The 24,963-nt window shown below is 50.8% G+C and overlaps 3 protein-coding genes across 4 annotated transcripts in view; 1 reads left to right on the top strand and 2 right to left on the bottom strand.

Annotated features, from left to right (window-relative positions):
- Positions 1-1,263, top strand: part of LOXL2 (lysyl oxidase like 2) — a 63,197-nt gene extending 61,934 nt beyond the window's left edge. For both annotated transcript variants that reach the window (XM_038160378.1, XM_038160379.1), the window contains one exon: positions 210-1,263. In XM_038160378.1, coding sequence (XP_038016306.1) covers positions 210-289 — 80 coding nt within the window. In that variant the 3' untranslated portion in view covers positions 290-1,263. The remainder of the gene's footprint in view (positions 1-209) is intronic.
- Positions 1,264-1,697: 434 nt separating this feature from the next.
- On the bottom strand, positions 1,698-18,570 carry R3HCC1 (R3H domain and coiled-coil containing 1). Its single transcript, XM_038160380.1, has 9 exons — positions 18,464-18,570; positions 17,598-17,725; positions 16,556-16,693; positions 15,220-15,945; positions 14,595-15,084; positions 13,825-13,997; positions 10,664-10,734; positions 3,991-4,086; positions 1,698-2,241 (listed from the first exon to the last, which is right to left on the bottom strand). Exons 1-9 carry the CDS (start codon positions 18,530-18,532, stop codon positions 2,093-2,095), a joined length of 2,040 nt encoding a protein of 679 aa, XP_038016308.1. The 5' UTR covers positions 18,533-18,570; the 3' UTR covers positions 1,698-2,092.
- Positions 18,571-22,209: 3,639 nt separating this feature from the next.
- On the bottom strand, positions 22,210-24,774 carry LOC119710845 (D(1) dopamine receptor-like). The gene has a single exon (XM_038160301.1). It carries the CDS (start codon positions 23,638-23,640, stop codon positions 22,243-22,245), a length of 1,398 nt encoding a protein of 465 aa, XP_038016229.1. The 5' UTR covers positions 23,641-24,774; the 3' UTR covers positions 22,210-22,242.
- Between the last annotated feature and the right edge of the window lie 189 nt (positions 24,775-24,963).

Below are 24,963 nucleotides of genomic sequence, written 5' to 3'. Positions count from 1 at the left end.
CAGTGATCCCAAGGGTTTTCCCCGTGCTCCCGGCGTTTCCCCTCTCCTGCTGACCCCTGCTCTCCCAGTGATCCCAAGGGTTTTCCCCGTGCTCCCGGCGTTTCCCCTCTCCTGCTGACCCCTGCTCTCCCAGTGATCCCAAGGGTTTTCCCCGTGCTCCCGGCGTTTCCCCTCTCCTGCTGACCCCCGCTCTCCCGTGGCCTCTCCAGGGGGTTCCTTCAGCGAGGAGACGGAGCAGAAGTTCGACCACTTCAGGGGACTCACAAATAACAACGTGTCTGCCCGGTAGAATTCCCACTAATTTAAGGAAGCCAGGACTCCTGCTCCGGCCCTTCCCGAACCACTGCACCCCAGGACATGGAGCCTCCACCAAACTCTGAATTTCAGGTGAATCGTTCCTGAAGAAGCCTCTCCCTCCCCAGTTTAGGTGCTCAGGCCACCCCTCGGTGCCTCCCGCGATTCCAGCTCTCCTCAGCTCCAGCTCTTCACCATTCCAAAGATTTCTCCCACACTTTGCAGCACTCCTCGCCTCAGGTTGGGTGCCAGCCACCCAGAAGTGCCTTCATCCTTCATTTCCAAGGCATTATTTGGGAATTCTCAGCTCTTTTCCACGCCCAGCGCCTGTTTGTGCTGCTGCTTCCTGCTCTCCTCCTCAGCACTGACTCCAGTTCAGCAAGGAAAAGGAAGGAAAGATTTAAAAAAAAGGAAACAGGAAAAAAAGGAGCAGCTTTTTGTGAGCAGAACAGTGTAAAGCTGAATTTAATACTGCAGTGAAACGCTTGGATCCAACAACGGCCACGCTCCGGAGGGGAGCAAACGCAGAACGTGGAATCTCACAGGGAATCTCACAGGGAATCTCAATTTCACAGGGAATCTCACAGGGAATCTCACAGGGAATTTCAGTTTCACAGGGAATTTCACAGGGAATCTCACAAGGAACCTCACAGGGAATCAGAGCTCCCTGAAGTGACCCAGAACTCAGCAGATTCCCAGGGACGAGGCCTCTGGGCTGGAAATTCCCACCCCACGGGGATCCTCCACCCGCCAGGTGCTGTGCCCATCCAAGAATCACCTCCTGGCTGGATATTCCATCTTTTTTTTCAAGGATGAACTATCCTTGTGCACCTTGCAGAGGGAATTTCTGCCTCTCATCCCCAGGGCTCTGCTCCCGTGGGAACTCCCAGTGCTCCTCTGTTTGTTTGAGGACACGCTTTGCTACAGAGCTCCAATAAAAACCTTTTCCCTGGGGAAAAAAAAAAAAAATCACTTTAGAAGCCCTTGGTGTATTTTCTCCTCACAATTTCCGGAAGTTTGGGGGTTTTCCCCCTCTCCTACAATCAAAGTTACCTGGAATTCCAGCTGATTCCACAGGGGATTCCAAACTTCCCCCAAAACCCCACCTCACAGGGATGTTGTGAGGCTCAAAAATGCAGAAATGTTTTGAGTATTTGTCATTTCTCCAGTGCTCCAGAGGGCAGCTGGCAAAGGGTTTTAAGCTCCTGGCAATTGGAACATTCCAGTTTTTCCTCAGAATTCCAGACTGGAGCACAAGCAGAGCCTGGGATGGGGGTGGAAGCTCATTTTAAACCCAGCTCTGGGCACAAATTCTGGAGTTTTTTCCCTAATGAGCAGATCCCAACTTTCCTCACCAACAGGGAAGTTTCAGGCACTTGAAACTCTGTAAATAAGGAAAAAAATTCCCCAAAACTTGGATTCACTGCCTGTCAGTTTTCTGGGATATCTGAACGGCAACGTCGCAACAAACTTGGAACAGATTTTTGAACTCCTGCCCTTGCTTAGAGTTGAATTTTGGCCCCAAAAAATCCCAATTTTCTTACTCTTAATGCCTATTGTCTGTTGGAGAACAGAGCAGGAATAAGGAATAAAGAAACCACCTCGTTCCTGCAGCTGCCCCAGCTTTGAAACAAAGAATTCCAGCGCTTCCCAGGGCTCCAAAAAAACCCGAACAGGAATTCCCATTCCCAACCTTCCCAAGCTGCTCCCTAAAGGAACACCCCCGTGGCACTGCCTGCTCTGCATGCGTTTAATAGCACAGCCATGCTCATCTTTACAGCCTTTTTTTTTTTGGGGATTATTCCTGCTGATCCAAGGGCTCTGCCTGGAAAGCTTCGGTGTCCACGGCCTCGTGCTGCCGCTGCCTCCAGCCCAGCGCGTGGGACACGAGCCGCCTGGCCACCGCCGCGTCCGTCTGCGGCCTCTCCTTCCCCAGCTGAAGCAGTTCTGGGGAAAAACAGGAAAATTTACCCAGCTGCGGCTCGGCCCGGGAGGAATTCGTGGTGCAATCCCAAAAATCAGCTTTTTTTCCTGCTGTTGGATTTGTTTATCAACAGCCAATCGTTCTGGCGCGGTGAATAAATTGGGTTTTTTCGGGATGATGGAATTCCACGTTTTGCACTGGGATTGTTTGGTCACCGTAAAGGTTCAGGGCTCTTCTGCTGTGTGGAAAATTGTTCCCCATCCTCTTCCAGGAATTATTTCTGGTAAAATTCCCAACACCCCATCCCTGTGAACTGGCAAAATTCCCAACACCCCATCCCTGTGAACTGGCAAAATTCCCAACATCCCATCCCTTTCCATGCCTGGAAAAACCCAGGCAATTCATCCATTTATCCAATCGAAACTCCTCCAGAGCAGCTGCCGAAATCCTTGGAAAACAGCAAGGAAGATAAACAAAAAAACCCCTGCATTTAAAATGATTTTTAAATATTTCAGATAATCCGGGGGGCCCTTGGTCAATGCCCTCCATTTCTTGGATTGCTGCAATTCCATCTGCAAGGAAATCCACCAAAATTCCACCCCAAAATTTGGGGATTAATTAATTAATTAATCCATCCTTTATCAATCTGAAGTTGTTCTTTATGCAGCAAGGGGGGGCTTTGTTTGTTTTTCCAGCAGTTTCATTCATAAGGGGAAAAAAAAATCATTAAAAATTTTTTTTAAAGAGACACTGTCAGCTAATTAAAATCCAAATTTGTGTTTGGAAAATAATTAATTGAAACTGGAGACCAACAGAATTTATGTTTAGTTATTGATTAATTAAGTAATTCATTAATAATAAAATAAAAAGAATTCTGTTCTAATTTAACCTGATTCAGAAGAGTGAATTAATGAAAAAACAGATGAAGGGGAGATGCAAATAAACCAGATTTTTGGATCTTTCCTTTAAATCCAGCAGTGCTGAAGCTCAGGAATGTGTCCCTGTGACAGTGTCCCTTTAAAGCATTAAAGATGAATCGATTGTGGCTGCAGTGAGCTGCAAAACCCAGGAACTGCTGGCTCACAGTCACTGCTGCTGCTGCTGCTGGGGTTCGTGGCTTTGCTTCCCTGTGCCAACTGGACCTGATCAGTCTGATTGAAGGCAGTGAAACCAATCACTCGAACCAATCAATAATCAATCAGTCAATGGTAATCAATCAACCGATGCTCACGGCTCAGCTTCACCGTTTCTCCTTCCTGAATAAAACCATGCCAACCACAAGAGCGGGTTTGTGTCCTTCGGGTTGCCAGGGGGAGAGGGAAGGGAAAACTCCTGGGGAATCCGATGGCTTTGCCTGCCAGAAAATCCCAATTCCAGCAGAACCCTTCCCTTGCAGCTGCCCAAAAGAGCAGCGAACTACACCAAAAAAAAATTAAACTAAATCTGAATTCCAGCGAAATTCCACACCGCGGCTCAGCGCCGAGAAATCCACAACAAACCCAGCCAGAAAGAAAAAGAATCCGCCCCGAGTGCAGCTTGCTCAGGAACTGCACCGAGCAGCCAGGAGGGGGAATCCCGAGGAGAGGGAAACCCCGAGGAGGGGGAATCCCAAGAGGGAATCCCGAGGAGAGGGAAATCCCGAGGAGAGGGAATCCCGAGGAGGGGGAATCCTGAGGAGAGGGAATCCCGAGGAGGGGGAATCCCGAGGAGGGGGAATCCCGAGGAGGGGAATCCCGAGGAGCGGGTGGGGTGGGTTTAGGGGCTCTCCTTACTTGGTCTCTGCAGCGCCCTCAGCCTGGACTGCCGCGAGGCGTGGAGCAGCGGCCGCAGCTTCAGGCACGGGTAGCGACGGCCCAGGGCCTGCGAGGCTGCAGGGACAGAGGCTGCAGTGAACCCCAAAACCAGAGAGGGACCCCAAAACCCAGAGAGGGCTGCAGTGAACCCCAAAACCCACAGAGGGCTGCAGTGAACCCCAAAACCCAGAGAGGGCTGCAGTGAACCCCAAAACCCACAGAGAGGGCTGCAGTGAACTCCAAAACCCACAGAGGGCTGCAGTGAACCCCAAAACCCACAGAGAGGGCTGCAGTGAACTCCAAAACCCACAGCATGCTCTGCTGGAACTGAGGCTCAGCCAGGGAGATTCCTCTGCCTGTCCTGAGATGCCTGACCCAGGAGAACTCTGCTTGAACCCCCAACAGCTCTGATATAACCCAACAACTCTGCTTGAACCCCCAATAACTCTGCTTGAACCCCCAACAACTCTGCTTTAACCCAACTCTGCTTGAACCCAACAGCTCTGCTTGAACCCAACTCTGCTTTAACCTCCATCCCTGGAGAAAGCTCCCGGGACTTCGGGATGAACGGGAGTCTCCGAGTGGCTGAGATGGATTGTGGTGCAGCTCAGCACAGGCTGAGAAACGCAGGGCTTTCAGCATGGAAAAAGTTTAGTATGGAAAAGAAAGTTTAATATGGAAAAAAAAAGTTTAGTATGGAAAAAGTTAAGTATGGAAAAAGTTTAGTATGGAAAAAGTTTAGTATGGAGAAAAAAGTTTAATATGGAAAGAAAAAGTTTAGTATGGAAAAAAGTTTAGTATGGAAGAAAATGTTTAGTATGGAGGAAAAAGAAGTTTACTATAGAGGAAGAAGTTTAATATGGAAAAAAAAGTTTAGTATGGGAAAAAAGTTTAGTGTGGAGGAAAAAGTTTTTAGTATGGAAAAACTTTTTAGAATGAAAGAAAAAGTTTAGTGTGGAAGGAAAAAGTTCAGGATGGAAGAAAAAGTTTAGGACAGAAAAGTTTAGTATGGAAAAAGTTCAGTATGGAAAAAATTCAGTATGGAAAAAAGCTCAGTGTGGGAAAAAAGTTGAATGTGGAAAAAAAGTTCAGCATGGAAGAAAAAGTTCAGCGTGGAGGAAAAAGTTTAGGATAGGGAAAAAAGATCAGCGTGGAGGAAAAGGTTTAGTATAGAAGAAAAAGTTTAAAAAAGTTTTAAAAAGTTTATATGGAAAAAGAGTTCAGGATGGAAAAGAAGTTTAGTAGGGAAGAAAAAGTTTAGGATGGAGGAAAAAGTTTAGGATGGAGGAAAAAGTTTAGGATGGAGGAAAAAGTTTAGGATGGAGGAAAAAGTTTAGGATGGAGGAAAAAGTTTAGGATGGAGGAAAAAGTTTAGGATGGAAAGAAAGTTGTTTAGGATGGAAGAAAACATTTAGGATGAAGAAAAAGTTTCGTATGGAAAAAATTCAGTATGGCAAAAAGCTCAGTGTGGGAAAAAAGTTGAATGGGGAAAAAAAGTTCAGAGTGGAAGAAAAAGATCAGTGTGGAGGAAAAGGTTTCGTATAGAAGAAAAAGTTTAATATGGAAAAAAGTTTAGTAGGGAAGAAAAAGTTTAGGATGGAGGAAAAAGTTTAGGACGGAAAGAAAAGTTCAGCGTGGAAGAAAAAGTTCAGTGTGGAGGAAAAAGTTTAGGATAGGGAAAAAAAGATTAGTGTGGAGGAAAAGGTTTAGTATAGAAGAAAAAGTTTTAAAAAGTTTTAAAAAGTTTATATGGAAAAAAAGTTCAGGATGGAAAAGAAGTTTAGTAGGGAAGAAAAAGTTTAGGGTGGAGGAAAAAGTTTAGGATGGAGGAAAAAGTTTAGCACAGAGGAAAAGCTTTAGTGTGGAGGAAAAAGTTTAGGATGGAAAAAATCGTTTAGGATGGAAAAAAATTGTTTAGGATCGAAGAAAAAGTTTAGGATGAAGAAAAAGTTTCATATGGAAAAAATTCAGTGTGGGAAAAAAGTTGAATGTGGAAAAAAAGTTCAGCGTGGAAGAAAAAGTTCAGTGTGGAGGAAAAAGTTTAGGATAGGGAAAAAAAGATCAGCGTGGAGGAAAAGGTTTAGTATAGAAGAAAAAGTTTAATATGGAAAAAAGTTCAGGATGGAAAAGAAGTTTAGTAGGGAGGAAAAAGTTTAGTAGGGAGGAAGAAGTTTAGGATGGAGGAAAAAGTTTAGGATGGAGGAAAAAGTTTAGCGTGGAATAAAAAGTTTAGCAGAGAGGAAAAGCTTTAGTGTGGAGGAAAAAGTTTAGGATGGAAAAAATCGTTTAGGATGGAAAAAAATTGTTTAGGATGGAAGAAAAAGTTCAGGATGAGGAAAAAGTTTTGGGTTTTTAGTACGGAGGTGGGCGGGAGACAAGAGGGAGGATTTTGGGCGTTGTCTGATCTCCCTGCTCTTCATCTGCTCCGTTTTCTGCAGTGCTGGTGGCACAGGGGGATTAATTAGAAAGAATCACAACGCAGATGTTGGACAGGCGAATAATGAGTTATTGGTAGGAAGGTGGAAATAAAACACATTCCAGGAGTCAACTGGACAAAAGAGCTTTAAAAGACCTCGAATCTGGGTCTGGTGAGTTTGGTGCCTTCTCTGTGTGCAGGGAGCCTGAGATGCAGACAGTGTGCTGAGCTCGAAACGAGAGCAAAACAAACATCAACCTGAAGAGTGACAACCCAAAAACCCCACCCGAGCCTCATTCCTGACACAAAACCCTTTAAACATCTCCCCATCAGAAAAAAAACCCCAAAAAAGCTTCCACAGGGTACAGAAACCCCACCTGTGCCTCATTCCTGACACAAAACCCTTTAAACATCTCCCCACCAAAAATGAAAACCCCAAAAAAGCTTCCATGGGGTACAAAAATCCCATCCATGGCTCATTCCTGACACAAAACTCTTTAAACATCTCCCCACCAAAAATAAAACACAAAAAAGCTTCCACAGGGTACAGAAACCCCACCCGTGCCTCATTCCTAACCAGAACTCTTTAAACATCTTCCCATCAGAAAAAAAACCCCAAAAAAGCTTCCACAGGGTACAGAAATCCCACCCGTGCCTCATTCCTGACACAAAACTCTTCAAAAGTCTGCCCGTCAAAAATAAAAACCCCAAAAAAGCTTCCACAGTGGTACAAAAATCCCATCCATGGCTCATTCCTGACACAAACTCCTCAAAGCCCTGCCCGCCAATAAAAGCTCAAAGCCACTGAGCAGCCCCAGCGCTCACCCAGGGCCTGGAGAGAGCAGCTGGAATCACACTGGGCACCCCGGGAGGAACCCCAAAAACAGGAGAAAAGAACCCCAAAAACGGGAGAAAAGAACCCCAAAAACGGGAGGAAGGAACCCCAAAAACGGGAGAAAGGAACCCTAAAAATGGGAGAAAAGAACCCTAAAAACAGGAGAAAAGAACCCCAAAAACGGGAGAAAAGAACCCCACAAAACGGGAGAAAAGAACCCCAAAAACAGGAGAAAGGAACCCCAAAAACGGGAAAAAAGAACCCCAAAAACGGGAGAAAGGAACCCCAAAAACGGGAGAAAAGAACCCCAAAAACGAGAGAAAAGAACCCCAAAAACGGGAGAAAGGAACCCCAAAAACGGCAGAAAAGAACCCTAAAAATGGGAGAAAAGAACCCCAAAAACAGGATAAAAGAACCCCAAAAACAGGAGATAAGAACCCCAAAAACGGGAGAAAGGAACCCCAAAAACGGGAGAAAAGAACCCCAAAAACGGGAGAAAAGAACCCCAAAAATGGGAGAAAAGAACCCCACAAAACAGGAGAAAAGAACCCCAAAAACAGGAGAAAGGAACCCCAAAAACGGCAGAAAAGAACCCTAAAAATGGGAGAAAAGAACCCCAAAAACAGGAGATAAGAACCCAAAAATGGGAGAAAAGAACCCCAAAAATGGGAGAAAAGAACCCCAAAAATGGGAGAAAACCCCACAAAACAAAAGAACCCCACAAAACGGGAGAAATGAACCCCAAAAACGGGAGAAAAGAACCCCAAAAACAGGGGAAAAGAACCCCAAAAACAGGGGAAAAGAACCCCACAAAACAAGAGAAAAGAACCCCAAAAACGGGACAAAGGAACCCCAAAAACAAGAGAAAGGAACCCCAAAAACAAGAGAAAGGAACCCCAAAAACGGGAGAAAAGAACCCCAAAAAGGGGAGAAAAGAACCCCAAAAACGGGAGAAAAGAACCCCAAAAACAGGAGATAAGAACCCCAAAAATGGGAGAAAAGAACCCCAAAAATGGGAGAAAAGAACCCCACCAAATGGGAGAAAAGAACCCCAAAAACGGGAGAAAAGAACCCCAAAAATGGGAGAAAAGAACCCAAAAATGGGAGAAAGGAACCCCAAAAACGGGAGAAAAGAACCCCAAAAACGGGAGACATGAACCCCAAAAACAGGAGAAAAGAACCCAAAAAACGGGAGAAAAGAACCCCAAAAACGGGAGAAATGAACCCCAAAAACGGGAGAAAAGAACCCAAAAATGGGAGAAAGGAACCCCAAAAACGGGAGAAGAGAACCCCAGAAAGGGGAGAAGATGTCTCATTTTGAAGAACCTTGGCCCTTGGGGAATCCCGAGGGATCGCTGCGGCAGCAGAGCAGCCCCCGCGCTGGCTCTGACCGCACTCGGGGCTTTGGCCCCCAAAATGAGAGCACCCGGAGTTCTGTGAGTGCACCCGGAGTTCTGTGAGTGCACCCAGAGTTCTGTGAGAGCACCCGGAGTTCTGTGAGAGCACCCGGAGTTCTGTGAGAGCACCCGGAGTTCTGTGAGAGCACCCAGAGTTCTGTGAGTGCACCCAGAGTTCTGTGAGTGCACCCGGAGTTCTGTGAGAGCACCCAGAGTTCTGTGAGAGCACCCGGAGTTCTGTGAGTGCACCCACAGTTCTGTGAGTGCACCCGGAGTTCTGTGAGTGCACCCACAGTTCTGTGAGTGCACCTGGAGTTCTGTGAGAGCACCCGGAGTTCTGTGAGAGCACCCGGAGTTCTGTGAGTGCACCCGGAGTTCTGTGAGTGCACCCAGAGTTCTGTGAGTGCACCCGGAGTTCTGTGGTTCTGTGAGTGCACCCGGAGTTCTGTGGTTCTGTGAGTGCACCTGGAGTTCTGTGGTTCTGTGAGTGCACCCGGAGTTCTGTGAGTGCACCCGGAGTTCTGTGAGTGCACCCGGAGTTCTGTGAGTGCACCCGGAGTTCTGTGAGTGCACCCGGAGTTCTGTGAGTGCACCCAGAGTTCTGTGAGTGCACCCGGAGTTCTGTGAGTGCACCCGGAGTTCTGTGAGAGCACCCGGAGTTCTGTGAGAGCACCCAGAGTTCTGTGAGAGCACCCAGAGTTCTGTGAGTGCACCCGGAGTTCTGTGAGAGCACCCGGAGTTCTGTGAGTGTACCCGGAGTTCTGTGAGTGCACCCGGAGTTCTGTGAGTGCACCCAGAGTTCTGTGAGTGCACCCGGAGTTCTGGTGCCGTCCCCCTCCCTGTACCCCTGGGACGCGGCTGGATGCTCACGGGAATTTTTTCAAGCCATAAAAGACAAAAAAAAATGGGGAAAAACCCTAAAAAAATCAATTTCTGATCATTATTGTGAGCTGTCGTTTCTAAGAGGGCACACGGCTGCATCCCAGGCAACTAAAAACCAGTTTCCACATCCCAGCCCAGAAATTCCAGCTCCCCAAACCCCTTCCAGGATGGAAAGGAACAGGAAGAAGAAATAAAATTGATTTAAATTAAAATAAAATAAAATAAAATGAAATTAAAATAAAATAAAATAAAATTACAATAAAATTAAAATAAAATTAAAATAAAATTAAAATAAAATATAATATAATATATAATAAAAATAAAATAAAATTACAATAAAATTAAAATAAAATTAAAATTAAATTAAAATTAAATTAAAATAAAATAAAATAAAAATATAATATATAATATAATATATAATTAAAATAAAATAAAAATAAAATTAAATAAAATTAAAATAAAATATAATATATAATAAAAATAAAATAAAAGTAAAATAAAAATAAAATTATATTAAAATATAATATAATATAATATAATATATAATAAAAATAAAATAAAAATAAGATAAAAATAAAATAAAATTATAATATAATATAATATAATATATAATGAAAATAAAATAAAAATAAGATAAAAATAAAATAAAATTAAAATAAAGTAAAATATTATATAATATATAATAAAAATAAAATAAAATAATAAAAATTAAATTAAAATAAAATAAAATATAATATAATATATAATAAAAATAAAATTAAAATTAAATTAAAATAAAATTACAATAAAATTACAATAAAATTACAATAAAATAAAAGAAATACAATATAATATAATATAATATAACATAATATAATAAAAATAAAAATGAAATTAAATTAAAATAAAATTAAATTAAAATAAAATAAAATAAAAATCAAATAAAAATCAAATAAAAAATAAAAATAAAATTAAAAAATAAAATAAAATAAAATAAAATAAGATAAAATAAAATAAAATAAAATAAAATAAAATAAAATAAAATAAAATAAAATAAAATAAAATAAAATAAAATAAAATAAAATCAATCCCAGTGCCAAGCAGCTCAGGGCATTGGGAGGGCGCCTGGAGCCCAGCCAGTACCTGTGCAGAGGCTGGAGAAGATGCCCAGGGCGTGCGTGTCGTCCACCCACTGCAGTCTGAAGCCGCTCTCGCTGCAAGAGAGGAGAAGAATTTGAGTTCATGCCAAGGGAAACAAAGGCCCAGGTAAAGCCCAGGAGGGGCTTCCGGTGTTTTCAGGAGTTTCCCGGAGCATTTTTCCCATTTTAAAGGGGGAAAGGGCAGGAAAAGAAGGAACAAAGGACATTAAAGGTGCCCTTTCCGAGGCCACGGTGAGAAACCACCCGAACTCTCCTCTCCTCTCAAAGCCAAGCTCAGGTCCAGGGATTGCCTTCCAGCACCAAAATCCTGACATTTCTGAACTGCTTCCCAGACATCAAAATTTAAAAAAAGGATTTATCAGGTGATTTGGGGTGAAATCCCATAAAGAGTCAGTGGAAAATGGGAATTTGAGAGCAGGAACTCAAATTCATTCCAATCCATGCTCCACCGGATCCATCCTTCCCCAGCTCTGCTCCACTCCCTGAGGGGGCAAAAAGGAACCTGAGGAAGCACACACAGGGCAGAAAGAGTTATTTAAATATTATTAAAACAGAAATTTGAATCGTTAAATGGAAATTATTCTTTCCGTTTTAAAGAATCATTTCAATGTAATTTTGAAATGTAATTTATTTGGTTTAATTGAGCTGGAGAAGGAATTTTCACAGGTAATCCAGGAATTATCCCAAGAGAGGAACTCAGCTCTGCACCGAAGAATTATTTTAAATACAGTTTTAAAGAATAATTTCAATATAGATTTAAAATGTCATTAATTTATTTATTTGATTTAATTGATCTGTAGAGGGAATTTTCCCATCTAATCCAGGAATTATCCAAAGAGAGGGAGAGGAAAACAGGAGGAGAACTCAGATCTGCCCTCATAAGAATTACCTCAAATATAGTTTTAAATAATTATTTAAATGTAATTTTAAAATGTAATTAATTTATTTATTTGGTTTAATTGCAGGGATCTGTAGAGAGAATTTTCCCATCTAATCCAAGAATTATCCAAAGAGAGGGAGAGGAAAACAGGAGGAGAACTCAGATCTGCCCTCACTGAACAATTATTTAAAATATAGTTTTAAATAAAAATTTAAATGTAATTCTAAAATATAATTTATTTGGTTTAACTGGGGGGATCTGTAGAGGGAATTTTCCCATTAATCCAGGAATTATCCCAAGAGAGGAAAGCAGGGAAAGGAGCCTTTCACAGGACCTCAGAGCTGGGCCCAGCTCTGCCCTCACTGAAGAATGATTTGAAATATAGCTTGAAATAATAATTTAAATGTAATTCTAAAATACAATTTATTTGGTTGAATTGGGGGGATCTGTAGAGGGAATTTTCCCATTAATCCAGGAATTATCTGAAGAGAGGGTGTGGAAAACAGGAGAAGAACCCAGATCTGCCCTCACTGAGGAATTATTTAAAATATCATTTTAAAGAATCATTTAATTATAAAATGTAATTGATTTGGTTGAATTGAAGGGGTTTGTAGAGGGAATTTTCCCATTAATCCAGGAATTATCCCAAGAGAGGAAAGCAGGGAAAGTGCCTTTTACAGGACCTCAGAGCTGGGCCCAGGTCTGGCCTCACTGAAGAATGATTTGAAATATAGCTTGAAATAATAATTCTAATTTCTAAATGTAATTGATTTGGTTTAATTCAAAGGATTTGTAGAGAGAATTTTCCCATCTAATCCAGGAATTATCTGAAGAGAGGGGGAAGAAAACAGGAGAAGAACCCAGATCTGCCCTCACTGAGGAATTATTTAAAATATAGTTTTAAATAAAAATTTAAATATAATTCTAAAATATAATTGATTTGGTTTAATTGGAGGGGTTTGTAGGGGGAATTTTCCCATTAATCCAGGAATTATCCCAAGAGAGGAAAGCAGGGAAAGGAGCCTTTCACAGGACCTCAGAGCTGGGCCCAGCTCTGCCCTCACTGAAGAATGATTTGAAATATAGCTTGAAATAATAATTTAAATATAATTCTAAAATACAATTTATTTGGTTGAACTGGGGGGATCTGTAGAGGGAATTTTCCCATTAATCCAGGAATTATCCCAAGAGAGGGTGTGGAAAACAGGAGAAGAACCCAGATCTGCCCTCACTGAGGATTAATTAAAATATCATTTTAAAGAATCATTTAATTATAAAATGTAATTGATTTGGTTGAATTGAAGGGGTTTGTAGAGGGAATTTTCCCATTAATCCAGGAATTATCTGAAGAGAGGAAAGCAGGGAAAGTGCCTTTCACAGGAGCTGAGAGCTGGGCCCAGCTCTGCCTGCACCCCAAGCTCCCGCCCTGCACTTCCCAGTTTAACCCCGGGCCGAGCCCTTTGGAAACGGCCGGAATCCCCCAGGAACCAACAAAAACATCCCCAAAAACGCACCTGGATGGAGCCAGGCTGTGCACAGTGGGGATACCACTGCCCTGGAGCAAAGCTGGGCTTTAATCCAGGCCTGAACTGCAGGAGAAGCCTTTGAGGCACACGGAGAGGGGAAGGTGGAACTAAAATCCAGAATTTGGGTGCCAGAGCCATGGACAAAAGCTGGGCTTTAATCCAGGCCTAAACTGCAGGAGAAGCCTTTGAGGCACATGGAGAGGGGAAGGTGGAACTAAAATCCAGAATTGGGGTGTCAGAAATGTGGAGGGGAGTAAAGCTGGGCTTTAAACCAAGCCTAAACTGCAGGAGAAGCCTTTGAGGCACACAGGGAGGGGAAGGTGAAACTGAAGCTCAGAATTTGGGTGCCAGAGCCATGGACAAAAGCTGGGCTTTAAACCAGGCCTAAACTGCAGGAAAAGCCCCTTTGAGGCACACAGGGAGGGGAAGGTGAAACTAAAATCCAGAATTTGGGTGCCAGAAATGTGGAGGGGAGTAAAACTGAGCTTCAAACCAGGCCTAAACTGCAGGAAAAGCCCCTTTGAGGCACATGGAGAGGAGAAGGTGAAACTAAAATCCAGAATTTGGGTGCCAGAAATGTGGAGGGGAGTAAAGCTGGGCTTTAAACCAAGCCTAAACTGCAGGAGAAGCCTTTGAGGCACACGGAGAGGGGAAGGTGGAACTGAAGCTCAGGATTTGGGTGCCAGTCCCAGGCTGGCTGCGCTCCCTGCCGCGCTCAGGCTCTGGGGAGTTACTCACTGGAAATCCGAGAATATTTCCAGCAGGTCCTCGGTTTTCAGGGACGAGGGGAAGTCGTAGATCTCGGTGACGTGGCCCAGGTCCCCCTCGCTGACCTGGGCCTCCCCGTAGCCGCAGTAATCCACGCTGATCCTCTCGATGCTGATGTCCTTCACCGTCAAATTCCCAACGATCTGGGAAGATCCAAACCAATTAAAAAATAAAACAATGAGCCAGGCTCCAGTTCCACCCCCTTGAAACAGGAGCTTCTTTGAGCCAGGTCCCAGCTCTTGGAGGTTTATTTCACACTCAAGACAGCTCAGCCGCCTCAGAAGGCAAAAAATCAGCAGGATGGCTTCCGTGGCAGTGTTGGTTTCATAAAAGGCAAAATAACAAACTCTTTACAAAGAAAAAACTATTCAAGTGCAGGAGGTCCTTGCCCCTGGTGAAACACCTCACAAAAGGCATTGGTTTCCTTCTTCTCTCCTTTTTCTAAGGAATTGTCTAGGCAGGACTCTCTGGCTCCTGTCCAGTTTGCTGTCCTTAAGGCTGAGGTGAAGTCCCCAGGCCCAGGAGACGCCTTTTCACCAAACTGAGGAGAGAAACCCTGGGCTTCTTTCCTTTCTAATGGGACAAAAGCTAGTTTTGTCACTCCTTCAACAAAAAGCACATCCCTCCAGCCCCGGAGCCCAGTCCTCACCTTGGCCCCTCCAGCCCCACCTGCACACCCGGGAATCTCCTCCCCGGGAGCGACTCCTTCCCCTCTTTTCCCAGATTTTCCCTCCAGTCACCTCTGCCAGGAGCTCTGCTGTGCAGTCGTCCTCGAGGCCGCTCTGCCTCGTCCCCTCTCTGTCCCCTGCAGCCAAATCCAGGCCCCTGCCCAGCGCCTCAGCCACATCCGAGCCTTCCTCGTCCTCCTCTTCCTCCTTCCTGCCGCGGATCCGCCCCGGAGCGCCGGGATCTCCAGCAGGGAGCGGCTCGGGAGCGGCCAGATCCTCGCCTGGGCCTTCCAGAACCTTCTGCAAGGGTTTCTGCTCCTCCTGCCCAGCGCGGGGGCTCTCCGGCGTGGAATCAGCCCGGCCTCCCTCGGAATTCCGGGAATCCTGCTGGCCAGGGGGGGACACCAGGCCCCTGCTGCTCGGCAGTGTTTCCAGCACTGGGGGGTCTGTCACGGCCACATCTGTCACAGCTGGGTCTGTCACAGGCAGGTCTGTCACGGCTGGGTCTGTCACAGGCGGGTGTGTCACGGCCACATCTGTCACAGGCAGGTGTGTCACGGCCACATCTGTCACAGGTGGGTCTGTCACGGCCACATCTGTCACAGCTGGGTCTGTCACGGCCACATCTGTCACAGGCGGGTGTGTCACGGCCACATCTGTCACAGGTGGGTCTGTCACGGCTGGGTCTGTCACAGCCGGGTCTGTCACGGCCACATCTGTCACGACCGGGTCTGTCACGGCCGGGTCTGTCCTGCTGCCACCGTGGTTTTCCAAAGGGATGGAGCTTCTCCCGCACTCCGACCCTCTGGAATCCCGGCTGGGTTGGTTCTCCTCTTGCAGCTGGCCCTGGAATTCGCTGCCTTCTGGAATGACGGCGCTGGCGTGGCTCGGCTCTTCCTCTCCGGCCTCGGGTGGGTGTTTGTCGTGTGCAGAAGACGGGGAGTGGGAACAGTCTTTATCCCGACTTTCCTGCTCACGGGAACCGCGGCTATTCCCTAAGGATGGCACCTTCCCATCACACAGGGGATGCTCAGCGCTGCCCTTTCCTGGGACATCCTCCGGCTCCTGCTGCTTGCCAGGGCTGCCTCCAGCCTTGCCCAGCTCCTGCTGGGTGTCCCGGGTGGAATTTCTGGGGCAGTTTTCCCCCCCTGGAGCCGCATCCTCGTCCCCGGGGCTCTCCCGCTCCCTCCAATTGGCCTTTTTCCGGATCCCTTTGGGCACGTACAGGGCTTTCTCTGGCTTCTTCCTGGGCGGCCTGGTGATCCTGCCCGAGCCCACGGAGGCGCGGGGATTGTCCCCGTGGGTGTCCCCGGCGAGGCGCAGCCGGGCCCCCCGGCCCCCCCGGCCCCAGGGCTGCGCTGGGCGCTGCGGCCGAGGGGGGTTGGTCCCAGGTTTTTGGTCGCTCGAGGTCTCGTTGGGAAGCCTGGGAAGGAGGGGATGGTGAGAGGGGGGCAGGGGAAGCCCAGGGATGTGGGGGATGCCAGAGGAAAAGGAGGAGAAGCATCAAATTGCCAAAGGGAAAATCCCGCTGCTCCTTAGGGTCTGGGAGGGGCCATTGGTAATGGAGAACCTAAATGGGACACGGTGACTTTGTGCCTGATCCGGGGGCTGGAGCCCCTCTGGAGCCAGGCTGGCAGAGCTGGGAACGCTCCAGGGGCTCCAGAGAGAGCTCAGGGCCCCTTCCAGAGCCTGAAGGGGCTCCAGGAGAGCTGGAGAGGGACTGGGGACAAGGCCTGGAGGGACAGGACACAGGGAATGGCTCCCAGTGCCAGAGGGTAGGGATGGATGGGAAGTTGGGAGGGTTGAGGAACTGGAAAAGAATTCCCAGAGCAGCTGTGGCTGCCCCTGGATTCCTGGAAGTGCCTACGGCCAGGCCGGATGGGGCTTGGAGCAGCCACCATCCCACTGGGACAGCGGGAGGTGTCCCCAGAAGGTGACAAAGGGTGGCACTGGGATGAGTTTCGGGTCCCTCCCAAATCATTCCAGGATTTCCACGATCGTTGTCAGCCCTGACCCAACGGTGCAGAGCTCACCTGACGGCCGAGTGACAAATGACTGTCCTCCTCCTCCAGCCCTCTCCCACCGAGAAGCTGCTCAGCAATTCCATGTTTTCCACGGTGCGGTGGATCAGGTACCTGAGGCGGCTGGACAGGGGTGGGAACAGGAGCACTCTGAAAGGAGAGGGGGCTCAGGGCGTCAGAAACGAGCAGGAAGGGATGGGAACGATGGAAAAATTTAATAACCTCATCCCCACGTCATTCCCAGCACGGGATTTAAATCAGAAAAAAGGCAAGCAGGACCTGATGACATGAAAAGCATAAATGGCTTCTCAGATTTGCAGCCAGGCACATTTTACTCATAAAATGGAATGTGGGGAGGCTGGGAATGCCTGACCCCAAGGCCTTGGCCTGGACTCTCATTCCTGCTGTATCCATATGGGAAAGGCTGGGAAGCACCAGCAGAAAGCTGCCACTGATCCCCTCCCGCCCAGGCTGAGCCTAATTTCATCTCTCTCTCAACAATATCTATCTCATTCTGTAACACTCCTGAATCAAGATTTATCTCAAAAATTATATACAAATATACACTATACAAACCTTCTATCAAACTTTAAAATTCCTCTACAAACCCATTTCCCACACGGAAACCAGGAATAAACCAAGAATGGATAACAATGTCACTGCTGCCACACGGTTCGTCCCCAAGTGTTTGACAACGGCACAGGGAATTTGTTCGCCAAACATTTCAATAAAAAAAGCACTGAAACAAATATTTAAAGTCCTGAGAAGCTGGCAGGGAGCTCAGCTCAGCATTGCCAGCCCTGCTCCTGTCCAGCACCCTGCAAGGGCTCCAAAGGTCACTGGACTGGGAACAGCTCCAGGTGAACCCAGGACGAGCAGTGGCTGCTGTGAAAGCCACCACAAAACCCTGCGTGACAGGGGAGGGGATCCCACCCCAATCCCAGCACGTGGAGCTCCACGGCCAGACCCCAAATGCCGCCGCTTCCACCCCAGAAACCCAGGCAAAGCACGAGCCCGATGTCCCCAGGCGTCCCCGCGGCTGCCTGGCACCCACCGCTGGTGCTGGCCCTGCCCCATGAAGCGCTCCAGCTCCTCCGCGATCCTGCCCACGAACTCATCCTCGCTGGGCGACAGGAAAACGCCATCCATGGAGCGCAGCGCCAGCGCGGCGGCGGGGACAGCCTGCGGGGGACAGGGCACACGTGGAGGGACAGGGCAGGGACACGCGGGGAGGGACAGGGACAGGGCACACGGGGAGGGACAGGGACAGGGCACGCGTGGAGGGACAGGGCACACGGGGAGGGACAGGGACAGGGCACACGGGGAGGGACCGGGGAGGGACAGGGACAGGGCACACCGGGAGGGACAGGGACACGCGGGGAGGGACAGGGCAGACGGGGAGGGACAGGTCACGGGCACGCGTGGAGGGACAGGGACAGGGCACACAGGGAGGGACAGGGCACCCGTGGAGGGACAGGGCAGGGGCACACGGGGAAGGGACAGGGACAGGGCACACCGGGAGGGACAGGGACAGGGCACGCGGGGAGGGAAGCAGGGACAGCCGCCAACCCCCGCCCATGGGTGCTCAGCACCCCCTACAAATCTCACCCGCCCCTGTGCTGGCTCCGTCTGCACCCTGTTATCCCCCCGCCCTGGGCATCCCCAGCATCTCTGCACTGCGTTATCCCCCTTTCCCGGACACCCCCAGTCCCCATCCCGCTCTCTGCATGCCCCTGCCCCCCCCTTCTCCCAGCGCCACGTGCTGCCTCCTGCCCCTACCATCATCACCATCATCATCACCACCCGAGCCCCCCATCGCCCCCATCCCCGCCCCCCGGACCCTCCGCGCCCCCCGCTCCCGCACCCCCGGTGTCCCCGCAGGCTCCGGCCGCCCCGCCCGGGGTCCCCCCGCGTCCTCACCGCCAGGCCCGGCCGAGCAGCGGATACCGGTGCGGCGCCTGCGCCCGGTGCCGGCTCCTCCCGCTCCATCCAGGCTCCTCCCGCCCGGCCCCGGCTCCTCCCGCCCGGCCCCGGCTCCTCCCGCTCCATCCAGGCTCCTCCCGCCCGGCCCCGGCTCCTCCCGCTCCATCCAGGCTCCTCCCGCCCGGCCCCGGCTCCTCCCGCTCCATCCAGGCTCCTCCCGCCCGGCCCCGGCTCCTCCCGCTCCATCCAGGCTCCTCCCGCTCCATCCCGGCTCCTCCCGCCCGGCCCCGGCTCCTCCCGCTCCATCCCGGCTCCTCCCGAGTGGTGCGAGCTTTTTGGTCCCTGTCCGTGTTCGTCCCCTTGCTCTGGGCTCCTCTCGGCCTGTCCTGGCTCTTCCCCGTCACCCCAGTTCTCTCCCTCTCGCTCCCGGTTCTTTCTCCCGGTGCCGGCTCCGTCCGAGCCATCCCCGCTGGTGCCGGCGGAGCTCCTGGCTCTGCTGTCCCCAAACCCCCCCGGGCCGGGTTCATCCCCCTCCCGCTCGGCTCCGAGCGCTGCAGAGGCACCGCTCAGACTGGGGCGGCCGGGGCTGATTCCAGCCTGCCCAGAGCTGCTTTCCCGGGAAACAGCCCCGGCCTCGGCTTTCCCGGGAAACGGTCCCGGCCTCGGCTTTCCCGGGAAACAATCCCGACCTCGGCTTTCCCGGGAAACAATCCCGGCCTCGGCTTTCCCGGGAAACAGCCCCGGCCTCGCCTTTCCCGGGTGGCAGTCCCAGCCTCGGCCTTTCCCTGACGAGAGGAGCGGGTTTCCAGTCTGGAAACAAAGTCAGGCAAAGTCATCCCCCAGCAGCCACATCCCGTTATCCTCCCCTGTGCTCATTTCTTCCTTTCTCTGTTAAATCCATTCTTCTTAAAATTTCTGATTTCTTCTCGCTGAAAAATGACTTTCAGGTCAGCAGCCATTCCCTGTCCCAGGCTGTCTCCTGCGATTCCAGCTGGGAAAGCAGCACAATTCCACGTCACGTTAATTCCCACGCTCTCCCTGCCTGCTGCAGCCCAGCACATTAAAATCATGGAATGGTTTGGATTAGGATGAACCTCCAGTTTTTCTCCTCTATCTGCTGACTTCCACGTGGATCTGATGCTTTTCCTCCTTTCTCTCTTCTGCAAATATCACTTTTCTCAGGCCCCTCTGCTCCTCACCCAAAAAACCCAGAGCCTGTCCCCGGGTCACCCAGGGCGCATCCAGAGCTCCAGGAGTGACCTGTGCTTTTTGGGATTGCAGAGCAGGGTCAGGACAGATCCTGCCCCCATCCCTGCTCTGGGATCAGCCCCAGACTGGAATCACTTCACCCCCCCGAGCGTGGAATTTGGGATGGGAGAAGGAAAAAGAGGAGGAGGAGAAGGAGGAAGACGCTTCCCGGTGGGATTACAGAGGAAGCTGTGCAGGCAGAAAGGGAAAGACGAGACGCATTCTGCGGCCAGGTAAACGGGGGGGCCGTGCCAAAGGCAGCCCCAGTCCCACCAGTTTGGAGCTGTTCCCTTTCCAGTCTGCCCACAGCAATGTCTGTAACACTCTGCGATTTCTTCCGGAGCCTGGCAGGTTTTGGGTTGGCTCTGTCACCACCCGTCCCTTCTATTGCTGGGTCAGAGCTGCTGCAGGAAAGTAACAATAATTAAAGATATTAATTTAATTAAATCATTAAATACAGGTAACAATAGCACACAAAATGGGTCACCTCACCCTGTTCATCACAGACACACCGAGCTGGCTGTTTCCCCAATCCCTTTACAAACCATCCTGGATTAAGCCCCTGAATTTTGCCACACGTATCAAGAAACTCTCCCAAAACGGATTTGGGAGAAGCTGGGCGCTCCCGTTCCCTCCTGCTGCCAGGCCAGGAGTTCCAAGCCCCACACAACACGCTGAATTACAAATGTTAATTATAAACATGACAGCAGCGTTGAGATGGACTCGGTCACTTGAGGGCTTCCAGATGGTCACTCCCCTCTCAGACCAACAATTCCTTCTCTAAATTAGGCTGAAAAACCCCAAGATTGTTTGGGGTTGACCCAAAACCCTCCTGGCTGTCCCACAGGGAGATGCTGTAGATGCTGTGGAATCCTATCAGAGCTTCCTTAGAAAAATCCCCGAGCCCGGGAGAGCTCTGCTCCCCTGCCTCGCTGGTCCTGCTCTAACTGGGCCCTGGTTCATTACTCTAATTAGCGCTGGGCTCGGTCATTAGCACTGGCTGATTTCCCCCTTTGTTTGCCGGGAGGGGGAGCTGAGGGTGTCTGGGGCTCACAGGGATGAGCCGGGTTTAATCAGGCTGGGATCAAACCTCCTTCCCAAAGTCACCGCCAGGGCTGGGATGGAGCCCGGGAGCTGTTCCTGACCCCTCTGATGAGACAGAAACTTCCAGAGGGTGGGATGGAGCCCGGGAGCTGTTCCTGACCCCTCTGATGAGACAGAAACTTCCAGAGGGTGGGATGGAGCCCGGGAGCTGTTCCTGACCCCTCTGATGAGACAGAAACTTCCAGAGGGTGGGATGGAGCCCGGGAGCTGTTCCTGACCCCTCTGATGAGACAGAAACTTCCAGAGGGTGGGATGGAGCCCGGCAGCTGTTCCTGACCCCTCTGATGAGACAGAAACTTCCAGAGGTTGATTGTGGAGCGAGGAGAGCTCCTGAAGAGCCTTTGTGATTGAAATGAGGCAGCTCCGGAGAAGGATCCTCATGAAATGGAGGAGGAAGGGAATTAGAGGGAGAATGAAGCAAAAAGGGATGGAGCAGCCCCGGAACAGGAGGATCTGAGGGCTGGAAGGTGCAGTGGAGGAGCAGAAACCAGGACAGTGTTGTGGGTTTTCTCCTGTTCCCTCTGGAGGGCTCGGACCCCTCGTTGCCAAAGGCTCCCAACAGCCAGGGGCTGGAGCAGGGCTTTGACCCCTGCCCGGACCCCTCAGCCGGGCAATCCCAGCTCCTGCCCCCGGGCCAGAGCAGAATTCCAGCCACCAAATCCTTCCTGCAACAGCTCCAGACAGGAGCTGCTCCCAAACACAGCGCCGGGCTCCAGGGAAGGCGGCCAGACCTGCAGGAGCAGTTCCTGAGGACAGGAGAGCCAGAGGTGAGCCTGGGAGAGTTATCCTGGGAAATCCATGGAATTCCTGAAGACAGGAGAGCCAGAGGTGAGCCCAGGAGAGTTATCCCAGGAAATCCATCACCTTTTCCCCACATAATCCACTGGTTTTCCGTGGCTGGAGGTGCCACACAGCCCAGCATTGCCCCACCGAGCTCCAGGCAGGATTGCCAGCAGCAGTCGGCTGCTGGGGAGCAGGATTTGGCCAGTCCCATCCAGCAGCCCCGGGCCAGTGAGCAGTTGGATTTGGCCAGTGAGCAGTTGGATTTGGCCAGTCCCATCCAGCAGCCTTGGGCTGGTGGCCGCAGGACAAGGGCAGTGGCCAAAGCCTCCTCTCCCCTCAGGCACAGCCGGGTTTTCACTTCCTGACCACAGAGAGGCTCAGGAGACCCAACCATCTCTGCTCTCCCAGCTGAAGTCACCAGGAGAGAGGAATTCCAGCCCTTCCATTTCCATCTTTTGCAGAAAGTGAGGGTTTTGAACCATGGGTGAACTGGAGAAAGCAGCAACGCAAATTCTGCTGCCACCTGGGCTGGGCCCGAAATTCAGTTACAGAAACAGGGATGGAGACACCTGGAAAACCACTCTGGAATTCCACCCTGGGTGATGCAAGCAGAGTGGAGCACCCTCATCATCCTCAGCTCCTCAGAGGACGGGCGTGGCAGGAAGGTCCCAGCTCCTCTCTCTGCTGGAGGCCTTCCCGCCGCCCTTTTCCCACCCAGGCTCAAGGGAAGGCGCTGCTGGGGCAATCCTCCCCGGCCACACCGGGGTTCCACACTCAGGAAGGGGCATCTGAGCGGGGGACGAGCCCGGAGAAACCCTCTCCGAGGCCACCTCGGGGTTTTCCACCTGCAGCACAGCGTGGGGCAGCGGCCGGGGCGGGCTGAGGGTCCGCAGAGCCCTGCGCTCGGACGTGTCGGGGTGGAAGGACGCCAGCTCGTTGCTGAAGGCCACCGTCTGCACGGCGCCGCCGCGGCACGGGCGGCCCCAGCCCAGCAGGGCGGCGAAAGCCCCGCGGAACTCGGCGTTGAAGGCGTAGATGATGGGGTTGAGGGCCGAGTTGGCCCAGCCCAGCCAGGTGAAGGTGCTGAGCACGGCCCCGCTGGCGCACGGCAGCGCTCCGGCCGCGCGGGGCCCGCGCTCGCAGAAGGGCGCCAGGCAGTTGAGCACGAAGAAGGGCAGCCAGCAGCACACGAAGACGCCCACGATGATGGCGAGGGTCTGCAGCACCTTGGTCTCCTTCTTGAGGGAGTTTTTCAGGGAGGTTTCCCAGGGGCAGTCGCTGCTGCCCGGGCAGCCCCGGGCGCGTCCCGCCGGCGTCTCCAGGGAGGAGATCCCGCGGAGCTGGCGCCGGGCGATGCGGAAGAGGCGCCCGTAGGTGCCCAGCATGATGGCAACGGGGATGTAGAAGCTGATGAGGGACGAGGAGATGGCGTAGGTCCTGCTGAGGCTGGAATCGCAGCTCCCCTCCTCCGCAGAGCCGTTAGACCCCAGCTGCTCTCGGCCGGGCAGCTCCCGGTCCTGGTGCCACTGCAGCTGCACGGGGATGAAGGAGATGAGGAGGGACAGCAGCCAAGCCACCGCGATGGTGACGAAGGCCAGGCGCTGTGTCACCCTCCTCTGGTAGCGGAAGGGGTCGGCGATGGCCCAGTAGCGCTCGACGCTGATGAGGCACAGGTGGAGGATGGAGGCCGTGCAGCACGTGATGTCAAAAGCCACCCAGAGGTCACAGAAAGCCCCGAAGGGCCAGAAGCCCAGCACGTCGCTGGCAGCTCTCCAGGGCATCACCAGGACGGCCACCAGCAGGTCGGACACGGCCAAGGAGACCACGAACAGGTTGGTGACCTTGGAGCGCAGGTGCGGGAACCTGAGCACGGCCAGGCACACCAGGGCGTTCCCCAGCAGCGTGCAGAGGATGAGCAGGGACAGGCAGGCGGCTGTCACCACCCGCAGGGACAGCGGGGAGTGGCTTGGTTCTGCCCAGCTGGTGGCACTGAGCGCGTCCTGCCCAGCTCCTCCTGCCGAGGGGTGAAACCCGTCCATGGCTGCCCCGTTTGTCCCGTCCTGCCGAGGTTTCTCAGCTGCTCAAGGCTCCATCAGCATCCAGAGCCCGCTTTTCCTTTTCCCCTGCTCCCACAGCAGCTCCGAAGCCCCGGCTGCAACCCAGTCCTGCTGCCAGCCCAGGAAAAGTTCCGGAAGCTCTCGGTCCTTTCCAGGTCTCTGCTGACAGGATTGTTGGATTTTTGGATTTTTGGATTTTTGGAGTTTGGATTTTCCCTCCTGCCTCCCACCCCAGTTCCCCTCCTCTGCTGCTCCCAGGAGTCAGAGCTCACCTCCGGGGCTGGGGAGGCTTTGCTGCAAATCTTCCTCCCTCTCCTCTCTCCTCTTCTCCTGCTGGTGCTCCTGTAGAATTCCCAGATCCCTTCCGTGGCCAGGCTGGGATTTGCTGCCGGGAGCGAGAGGGGTCTGAGCTCCCTCTGCTCCTGCTGCTCTTCCCTCTGGAGCCGGATCCCTCTGCATTTGGCTCAGGTGGGATCTGGCTGTGCCCTGGGAGCTGGGAGAGTGTGTGAATCCACGAGGTGAGTCACTGGGAATGCAGTGAGAGGGTTCGAGGGGGGAAATAATCATTCCAGTCAGATTTGAGGGTCCTCAATGCAAATGAGCACAGAAATTGATTGTGATTTCTGCACAAGAGATGCCTGATTTCGGTGCCCAGGCGCTGAGTCACAGCTCCGAGATGACCCCAAACCAATCACTGCTCCCTGCCCTGAGCCGGAGCAAAGCTGGCATTTACTGTCCACTGCAAAATTCCTTCTCCAGGAAAAATAAGAGAAAAAAAAAACACAGCTAAAAATCCTGTTCAAACCTGGAAGTTTTTTCTTTTTGAAAGCCCCACACAAAGCAGCCTCAGATCTTTTTCCAGCACAGGTTCCCTGCAGAAGCAGTGAGGATGAGGATGTTTTTTAATCCTTGATAAATGGATTTTGCTTTCGGTAAGGTGGTGTAAAGTTGCTTCTCTTTCAAGTTCATCACAATTTCCTTAATTCCCTGCTCGTTCCACATCCACTTTCACCTCAGGGATAACTGGTGAAACTAACCAGAAAGTCAAGATCCTTTTCCAGTCGGGTGTGGATGTGGCAGCTGGGGACAGCGTGTGGGGGTGGCCCCAGTGCTCTGAAGGTCTTTGCCAAACTTAACTCCAGAATTTCAGATTTTGGAGCTCCCAAGGAGGAGGAGCTGATTTGTACCTTAAAGAGGGATTTCCTGGAAGCCTCCTGGCTCGGGATGTGCCACCATGAGCTGCCACTGCCACCAGTGCTGTGACTTACGGAGGTGACAGATCAGTGCCACCCCTACTCTGTGTGC

The sequence above is a fragment of the Motacilla alba genome, chromosome 22, assembly GCF_015832195.1.
Source record: "Motacilla alba alba isolate MOTALB_02 chromosome 22, Motacilla_alba_V1.0_pri, whole genome shotgun sequence".
In the NCBI taxonomy this organism is placed as follows: domain Eukaryota; kingdom Metazoa; phylum Chordata; class Aves; order Passeriformes; family Motacillidae; genus Motacilla; species Motacilla alba.
Note: the sequence above shows the minus strand (reverse complement) of the source record. Positions and strands in the feature narration are given on the sequence as shown.